General features: G+C 38.9%; 1 protein-coding gene across 1 annotated transcript in view; it reads right to left on the bottom strand.

Annotated features, from left to right (window-relative positions):
* Positions 1 to 10,233, bottom strand: part of WDHD1 (WD repeat and HMG-box DNA binding protein 1) — a 61,695-nt gene that overhangs the window by 11,544 nt on the left and 39,918 nt on the right. The window contains exons 16-17 of the mRNA XM_007445979.1: positions 2,083 to 2,197; positions 1,082 to 1,213 (exon numbers count right to left, since the gene is read on the bottom strand). Coding sequence (XP_007446041.1) covers positions 1,082 to 1,213; positions 2,083 to 2,197 — 247 coding nt within the window. The remainder of the gene's footprint in view (positions 1 to 1,081; positions 1,214 to 2,082; positions 2,198 to 10,233) is intronic.

The following is a 10,233-nucleotide window of genomic DNA, read 5'->3' on the forward strand; positions in this document are numbered from 1 at the left end:
ACTAACAGGATGCTACTAGCACCCTGCTGAGGAACACTGCACTCCAGCGGAAAAGCTCCTCTAAGGCTAAATGGTCAATAAATCAAACATGTTTCCTTACATAAGTTGTAGAAAATAATAAGGTTACTAGTTCATGTTGGTGTACAAATGGGACTTTGTGAATGGAACAAAACTTACTCTATAGTAAACTAATTAAATTTCTTTAATACTAAATGCAAGGCAGTGTTGCATAGAGGTGACAGTAGTGAATATCACCTTTTGGAGACAAGTTACAATAAGCTCTGTGGTCTCAGATATCACTTTGCCCTCAGAAGTTTTTCTCCTCAACTTTAAAATGGGAAGTCTGGGCCATTTACTCTCTTAGGAAATACTGAGGTGCACTATGTATCAGACGCTACATCAGTGCCTGGCATACATTAGTAAACAGGACATGGTCACTGTCCTCAAGGTGTTTACAGTCTAGTGCAAGAAGAGCACAGAAGAAATTACATTATACTCCTCCTCATAAGCCAACCTGGAATGAGGACACAAACTTATGAATCTTATGTTTCAAAAAGTTTTTTATCTCTAAAGATTAATGTACTTAAATATCCAGGGGACCAAACCTGGTCACTGGCTACAGACAAACTTTTACCTAAGAGGATAACAAAAGGCAGGCATATCTAAAAGCCTGATCAAAGTTCTTAAGACTGCTCAGCCTGCAGACCTAAAAGTCTACACTCAAACTTTATTTGCTGCACATGATAAGAGCAGGAGCTAGAGCCAGGCCTCAAACTTTATTAATAAGCATCTGAATCACCTACAGGGCCTATTAAAACACAGACCAGTCGGCAAAAACAAAAAATGGAGATAGCACCAGAAGAGTTTATTTCTTCCTATGATCTTAGATACAAGGCAATGTCTTAAATATTTTATCTGCAACGTGAACTGGGAAACAGAACTTTTATGGGAGAAAAACACCACCAGATACAACTTAGGAATTCTAGGCTGTGGAACCTGGTGCTAATTCACATACCATTAAGAAATTCAACCTAGAGAAAACAAATTAACTTTTCTTCCCCACTATACTTATTTTACTCACCGCAAGCATTTTCATTAAAAGTTCCTGTTGTTCTTTTATTGCTTGATTTTTAGTGCTCTCTTCATATTCATAACCATTTTTAGCTAAATAATCAAGGTGGTTGTGAAACATAACTGAACGCCAGTACTGTTCCTGCAAAAGTGGAAAAACTGCTTAGAGCCAACTATCAGCTGAATACCACGCAAGTGTTAAACATTTATCATATGACACCAGTTTCTGAATAAAATATTTTCTGAAATATTCCTTTCTACAGCTTATTTTACAATTCTAATGTGATATTATGGCTTGACTTTATCTTCTATCCTTCAAAAAAAAAAAAAAGGGAAATGCAGTGACCCTTGAACAATATAGCAGGTAGAGATGCCTACCCTCTGTGTAGTTGAAAATCTGCATATAACTTATAGTCAGCCCTCCATATATATGCGGTCCCTCCATATCTGAGGTTCGGCATCCTCAGATTCAACCAATCTTGCATGGTGCTGTATTGTAGTGTTTACTACTGAAAAAAACCCATGTATAAATGGACCCACACAGTTCAAACCCATGTTCTTCAAGGGTCAACTGTATATAGCATTTTAAAGTTTCCTAGCTATCACAGTTGATGCTCAGAGAAATTGGTAAACTAGATTTTTATAAGCTGATTTGTTTCTTGTTCAGAATAACTAACTGCAAGATATCGAATGACTTTTGATGACGCAGGGCTAGGAGTAAGGTGAGGCAAGCCTGGCGCCTAAGGGTACAAAATTCATGAAGGCACGTCCTCTTAGGCACTTGTCCAAGCCCGAGAGTGAGCGCCTTACCCTAGTGAGGCCCTGACAGTCACACCCATTTACCTCTTAGACAAAGTCCCTGGAAGCAGTCCTCTTCCCTCACAGCTACTGCTATTTCTTTAATTATAAAGTAATGAATACTCAACACTGGTCATCAGAATAATTTTAAATGTCTGTGTCACAGGCAGGCTATTATCAAACTCAGAGTGTCAAGGTAAGATTTGTGCATACCTCCATTTGTCCTTTCTCTGTGGCAGTCTGACAGTAAGGAAGCTTAAAGGGTAATACAGCTACAGCAGGGCGTGGAAGGGTGGGAGGAAATCGAGAACCTTTGCAAGGAATACACCTGTCAGGAAAGAAACAGTCTCACCATAAAAACTTTCCAAAATATCATAAAATCTGCTACATTATAAATTTTCCAAAAGTTAGTAACTTGGAATAATATTATTCCAATAGCTGGCTTAATAATATACAAAAGATTCCTATTTTTAAAAAGTACTTTAGGCCTGATTAAGTATCAAAATTATCCCTCCACGTACTTCAAGGACTTCAAAAATCCCTCCTCACATCAGCTTTATTAAATTAACAATCACTAAAAGTGAAATCAGCTCTTTTCAGATTTTCCTTAGCAAAATGCCCACTTCCAAAATACAGAAATTGTGCCATAAACACTTGTCATGGGATCCATGTTATAAAACAGACTGCCCTAAGATAAAATGCTGATAAAGCATATTCACTTTCATTCATCAGTTTGGAAATACTTGGTACTGTTGGTAGAAAGTGTCATATAAGAGAAAAGGAGGGTGAAATGTCCAATAAGTGTTTATTATTAGATATTGGTGAGAGTGAAGCAGAAAATCCATTATCATTATAAAAAGGTTATACTGTATATCTGCTCTGCTAAATGAAGGGTTGCCTTATGCGGTAATAGTTCACTTGGCAAGGACTTTTCTGACTAGAATATGTAAGGCACTCATATGCCCATCAGGATGAGTACTAATGCAATTTATGAATTAAAAAGTATCCATTCAGCAGAGTGATTTATATATGCAGAATACTCTTTTAATGTATTTACTCCAAATTATTTATAAGAAAAACATAATTGCACACTCTAAGTACTATAGACAAATTTTCTAATTTTCATAAAGTCATTTAAAAAACATAGACCCTTGTTCAATGCTTACTAACAGCCATCCGGTAATACAGCCTTTTAATCAGGGCTTTAAGTTATGACTTTCTTGAAGGAAAATACTAAGTAGAAATTAGGCCCTTAGGTTTAAAATTTTTTTCATAAATATCTTCTAATATTATCAAATGTCCACAAAAATAGTTAAAAAATAAATAAGTGGCATTACCCAGGAATATTACATAGGCTCCCTTTCTAGTAAGATTTAAATACTCCCTTTCCTTCTTTTTGCAACAATATAATAAAAACAAACATGTTTTTAGAGTTCCAATATTTTTTAACATAAATCCTCATTTCTTTCTACTTCCTTCCCTTTTATGATTTCACATAAATCAGTGGTTTTCACCACACAGTATGAGGTGGCAATGTGAATACTCAGCGTTTGAAAAACCTCTTATAGCAATTCTGTTATGCACCTATTCACAAAACCATTTTAGTCATGCAAAACGGAAGACAGAACGTGCATTCAGAAAGGACGAGTGCAATTACATATGCATATATGTACATTAACAAAACCAGGAGGAACATTGGGAGTAATCTTAATTGCCTTAACATTCTTTTTTCTATAAAGTGACTTAGACTCTTCTGTTTAAAAACATTTTACAACTCTAATACTTTATTTAGTCATAGTAAGTGATTATCATAAAGAAAAATTGATAAGGATTTTACTAATAGCTTTTTTTTTTTTTTTTTTTTTTTTGCGTTATGCGGGCCTCTCACTGTCGTGGCCTCTCCCATTTGCGGAGCACAGGCTCCGGACGCGCAGGCCCAGCGGCCATGGCTCACGGGCCCAGCCGCTCCGCGGCATGTGGGATCCTCCCGAAACGGGGCACGAACCCGCGTCTCCTGCATCGGCAGGCGGACTCTCAAGCACTGCGCCACCAGGGAAGCCCCTAGCTTTTTTAAAGCCACATTTACATCAAAGTAGAGCACCAATTCACATTTCTTATCCTTTTCTTAGCTTTAAAGACTTGAAGTAAAATGACCTTTTCTCTGTTAGATATCTCTTTCATGGAAGAAGAGGAAAAAACAAACTCATTTGACTGCTAATTTGATGGGTTTTGCCTACAATGAATGAGTTTCCTGGAAACTGGCTAAACCATTTGGAGGATAAAATGTGAAAAAAATAAACCAGTTTACTAAGGAGACAAAATTACTTCAATTCCTTTCCAAACAAATCACAAAATTTGTTCTCTTATATTAAAGAGCTGAAAAATATCAAACTGGAGAGAACTGGGGCTAATGTCCAGAATAAGTTTCTAAGAGTTAGTGAGTTTTGCTTGTTGTCTGTGTTGCATGGGACTCTTTTCAGTGTTCGAGGGGATTTAACTCTTTTAGAGCACTGACTCAGGAGTAGATAATGATTTTACCAGCCAACTCTTCCAGGTTGCTGGCCCAATTTATCTTCATGTAGCATAGGACATGTAGTCAGTACTTTTAGCAAATGCTTGTTAAATGAACATAACTTGCAAAAAAACGTCTGTTTTCAAGTGCATTAAATAACTCTTAAGAGTTTTTAAAAACCAAAGAGAATGCCTGATATGAAGTGCCTGCATAAAATATCGTTAAATAAATATGTTCTAATATCAAAAAATAAAGCAGAATAAGGTAAAAAACTAAACTAAACTAAACTAAAGAGAAAAGGAACATTGATGTTTGTAGAAAGCGAATTAGATTGTGGCATGAAAATTAGTAAACTCTCAGTTATGTATTAACCAGTGGTGACAATAAAAAAAATCTTCAGAGGAAACCATAAAGACAATTTCTGTTAAACTGAAGTTCATTTCAAACAGAGGTAGGAAATCAGATACGCTACACATCAGTAATTAAAGGCAAGTGTTTTGTACTGATTCAAATGAATTTTTTAAAAATTATTTTTAACAAAATGTATTTCCTCACCAAAAAGAAAGCATAAATACTGCTGAATCTGGTTTAGAAAATGTATTTTAAATGGAAAGATTATAGAAACAGATAATCATTAACCATGAAATACAAGGCTAAATGCCTTAAAGTAGTGACGGTAAGAAAACTACAGTTGTTATTAACAACTGACATTCAATGAACACTCACTAAGGGCCAGGCACTGTTCTAAGTACTCCTACACCACTTCATCTTCACAGTAGTTCTGTGAGATGGGTACTAGCTTCATCCTGGTTTTAGAAATGAGGAAACAGAGGCACAGAGAGTCTAAATGTCATGGCCAGGGCTACACAGCGAGCATTTCAGCCAGGATACTGCGGCAGGCTCCAGCGCTGGACCATTATGAAATGCTGCCTTTCCAGAGGAGCAAGTGGTTTGCTATCTTTACCACGAACACTGAGAGCAAACAGAAGCGTGAGATTTAAATAAATATAAGAATGAATTTCTTTTTTTTTTTTTTCTGTACACGGGCCTCTCACTGTTGTGGCCTCTCCCGTTGCGGAGCACAGGCTCCGGACGCCCAGGCTCAGTGGCCACGGCTCACGGGCCTAGCCGCTCCGCGGCATGTGGGATCTTCCCAGACCGGGCCACGAACCCGTGTCGCCTGCATCAGCAGGCGGACTCTCAACCACTGCGCCACCAGGGAAGCCCAAGAATGAATTTCTTGATAGCAAGGATAATTAAGTCTCATTAAACACAGCAGCAGGCTACTAAAGATGGTTGTACAGTTTTCTTCCCTAGGCTTTCACGGACCTCTCTATCAATAGGAAGGAAATTAATCATCCTCTACGTGTGACTAAATGTAAGGAAAGCTGGTATGAGAAGCGCAGTAGGCTATACTGAGAAATGTAACTTCCAATCTTTGAAAAACATTCTTATTCAAGTTGATTCTTCTAGAATAAAGTCAGGAAAAAATGAAAAACATTCTGATCAATTTATCACGGTATATACAAGTACATATATTTTTCAGCATTATCTTCTCAGTGTTTCAAATGTCAGCTGTATGAGATTCCCCTCGGTAATTCAATTATTCCCCTAGAAAAAGCCAGTCCTTAAGGGATAAGTTTATTCTTTCAATCTATTTATCAACTCAACTTCCACTGTTCCTGTATTTCAACAGAGAAAATATAGGAACTTTTTTGCTACTAACTAGCTGTGTGATCCCAAGTTACTTAATCTTTTTGGGCCTCAGTTTTCTCACCTGTAAAAATTGGGGAAAAGGACCAGGAGTAAAGGCAGAGCACAGGAACTAGACCAAAAGAAACTGGTGGTTCTCATTTTTTTATCCCTGTAGGGCTGCTGAGCTATTGCAAAGTGACCATGCATTCACACGGGCACCATGAACTGTCTGCAGAATGAATAAAAGAGTTCCCACTTTATGTACTAGAATTTTCACATGCATGTACATGATGTAACTTATAATACAAATTTAGGTTCAAATATAATCTTTAGGTCTATAGAAACTTCCTGCTATTATGGATTTTCTCTATCAACTGATACTCACTGTACAAGCTGCTATCATTTGTAGTTCATGAAATGCTTTGACATATAAAAGGACTCTTATGCTTAAAAATGTCAGGAGCCACTGGCCTAGACAATTTCTAAAATCCTTCCAAGTCTAAAAACGGTAATTTAGAGTCCATTATTTTTTTTATCCCATGTTGAAAATGTTTTAATTAATTAATTTATTTATTTTTGGCTGTGTTCGGTCTTCGTTACTGCACGTGGGCTTTCTCTAGTTGTGGCAAGCAGGGGTTACTCTTTGTTGTGGTGCACGGGCTTCCCATTGCGGTGGCTTCTGCTGCAGAGCACGGGCTCTAGGCATGCAGGCTTCAGTAGTTGTGGCTCATGGGCTTCAGAGCACAGGCTCAGTAGTTGTGGCACATGGGCTTAGTTGCTCCGTGGCATATGGGATCTTCCCGGGCCATGGCTTGAACCCATGTCCCCTGCACTGGCAGGCGGATTCTTAACCACTGAGCCACCAGGGAAGCCCTCCCATCTTGAATTTAAGTTAAATGTTACCAGCTGTAATTATCATGTCTTTTTTTTTTTTTTTTTTACCAAAATGCGGTATGCGGGCCTCTCACTGCTGTGGCCTCTCCCGCCGCGGAGCACAGGCTCTGGACGCGTAGGCCCAGCGGCCACGGCTCACGGGCCCAGCCGCTCCGCGGCATGTGGGATCTTCCCAGACTGGGGCATGAACCCGTGTCCCGTGCATCGGCTGGTGGACTCTCAACCACTGTGCCACCAGGGAAGCCCTACCATGTCTTTTAATGAGAGTTAAAACTCTTCACAGATCTTAACTATAAAGCAAGTAAGAAAAAAAAAAGCCAGCTGTACAAATTATTAGGGGGTGTAAAAACTGAACTTGATAAAATAGTTTTAATATTAAATGAAAAACCAAAATTATTCATTGCAAATGAATAACTTCATGTACTTCCCTAAGATAATAATATTAACAAACAAAATGAATCATCTTACTTGAATAAACATTAGATGGAACAGTAAAAATCCTTCTAGGTTAAAAACTAAACCTCTGATTAAGATAAAATATGAATTCTTTCATTCAAGTTACTAAAAACTTGATTCCTGGAAATAGACATGTAAAAATATTACTGAACAACCTACGCTCTAAGAACTGTTAGAAACAGTTAACTAGGGACTTCCCCGGTGGCACAGTGGTTAAGAATCTGCCTGCCAATACAGGGGACACGGGTTTGAGCCCTGGTCCTGGAAGATCCCACATGTGCAGAGCAACTAAGCCCGTGCACCACAACTGCTGAGCCTGTGCTCTAGAGCCCGCGAGCCCAAGTGCCTAGAGCCTGTGCTCTGCAACTAGAGAAGCCACCACAATGAGAAGCCTGTGAAGTGCAACAAAGAGTAGCCCCCGCTTACCTCAACTAGAGAAAGCCCATGTGCAGCAACAGAGACCCAACGCAGCCAACACTTAACTAATTAGAATTTTTTAAAAGTTTAATTCCTTCTGATACTAAATATGTCAACAATGGACTATCTGGAGACTTTGAAAACACACGACATAAATAATAACCAGCAATTCCTCTATGATTTTCTACTAAGTTCAATTTCACATTCTTTAAGAAGACTATGTCTTCTCAAACATCCACACTGCCAACCAATGCCTTCAAAAATACCCTCTATCTTGCATCAAAATCTGCCACCAAAACAGAAGGCATCAGACAAGAATTCCTGTCACCTTTTATCCACTAAATCTATCTGCACTTGCACCTATCTTCTTCCCTCTCATTACACCTGATAAAATATCTTTAAAAAAATCATGTAGGGCTTCCCTGGTGGCGCAGTGGTTGAGAGTCCGCCTGCTGATGCACGGGATGCGGGTTTGGGCCCTGGTCTGGCAAGATCCCACATGCCGCGGAGCGGCTGGGCCCGTGAGCCATGGCCGCTGAGCCTGGGCGTCTGGAGCCTGTGCTCCGCAACGGGAAAGGCCACAACAGTGAGAGGCCCGTGTACCGCAAAAAAATAAAATAAAAATAAATAAATCATGTATATATACCACATCTTCTTTAACCATTCAGCAGTTGATGGATACTTAGGTTGCTTCTGTAACTTGACAACTGTAAATAATGCTGCTACGAACACGGGGATGCATGAATCTTGTCCACTTAGTGTTTTTGGTTTTCTTCAGATATATACCCAGCAGTGGAATTTCTGGGTCATTTCTGGGTTTAATTTTAGCTTTTTAAGAAACTTCCATACTGTTCTCCACAGTGGCTGTACCAATTTACATTCCCACCAACAGTATATGTGGGTTCCCTTTTCTCCACACCCTTGCCAACATTATATGTGTTCTTTTCCATGGATTATACTTCAAATAGCAAGTACTAGTTTTTTAGCAGGATAAATCCTAAAGACAGATTCACTGGGTCAAAGGGCATATGCATTCCTAATTCTGATAGTTCTTGACAAACTGCCTTCCACAGGGATTGTGACCAACTTACACTCCCATCAGCAATACATAAACGTGGTTATTTCCCCACAGCCTCACCAGCTAAGAGTGTTATCAAATTTTCAGATTTTTCTAATTTAATAGGTTAAAAAGTGAAATCTTTTTAGTTCTGATTTGTGTTTAATCTTACTTCAAGTGACATCAACCATCTTTTCATATATTTGAAAGCCATTTTAATTTCGCTTTCTGATTATTGCTTCTTGAAATAGTCTCTACTTATAGTTTCTATGACATGACCCTCTTCAGGTGATTTTTCTCTTAATTGCTTAGCTAATCTTCCTTTTTCTCATTCAAAAGCTTTTACTCCAATAACTGACCTCTAAATGCTGGAATTTCTTTGGGGTTGGACTGATACCTTTTGTCTCTTTCTTCTCATTTATTACTATAACTTTATATACCTTCTATAATCTGATGATTCCCAAGTATATATAACCAGCCAAAATTTCTGAGTTTGAATCATATATTCCAATACCTTCCTTTTTTTTCTTTTTAAACTTAAGCATTTTCCCCCTTTTTTTTTTAATTAATTAATTTATTTTTGGCCATTTTGGGTCTTCATTGCTGCGAGTGGGCTTTCTCTGGTTGCGGTGAGCGGGGGCTACTCTTCGTTGTGGTGCGCAGGCTTCTCATTGCGGAGGCTTCTCTTGTTGCGGAGCACGGGCTCTAGGTGCATGGGCTTCAGTAGTTGTGGCATGCAGGCTCAACAGTTGGCGGGCTCTAGAGTGCAGGCTTAGTAGTTGTGGCACACGGGCTTAGTTGCTCTGTGGCATGTGGGATCTTCCCAGACCAGGGCCCAAACCCATGTCTCCTGCATTGGCAGGCGGATTCTTAACCACTGCTTCACCAGGGAAGCCCCCAATACCTTCTTGATATCTTTCTTTGGATATTGTGCAGGCTTAACACACCCAAGAGAGTATTCATTTTTATCTTCCTTATTTCTATAAATGGTACAACCATTTATCTAGTAGCTTTAACTAGAAATGTAGGCGTCATTGACGCTTCTCTCATTCCCAACCCCCAAACTACCAGCAAATCCTGTTTCTATCTTGAATCTGCTTCTCTTCATTTCCACTGCCCCACACTAGTTCCAGCCTACTCCGAATGATAGAGTAAGTCCTAATCCTTGTGACAACTAAAAACAATACCCCACATTTCCAAACATCCCCAGAAGAGTGGAAAAAACCCTGGTTGAAAAATTGGTCTCCCTGCTTCCAGTCCTACCCTTGCCAATCCATTTACCACATACATTTTTCTTTTTTTTTTTTTTTTTTTTTTTTTTTTTTGGTCCGCG

Source organism: Lipotes vexillifer, unplaced genomic scaffold, assembly GCF_000442215.2.
Source record: "Lipotes vexillifer unplaced genomic scaffold, Lipotes_vexillifer_v1.1 scaffold43, whole genome shotgun sequence".
NCBI classification, from domain to species: Eukaryota; Metazoa; Chordata; class Mammalia; order Artiodactyla; family Lipotidae; genus Lipotes; species Lipotes vexillifer.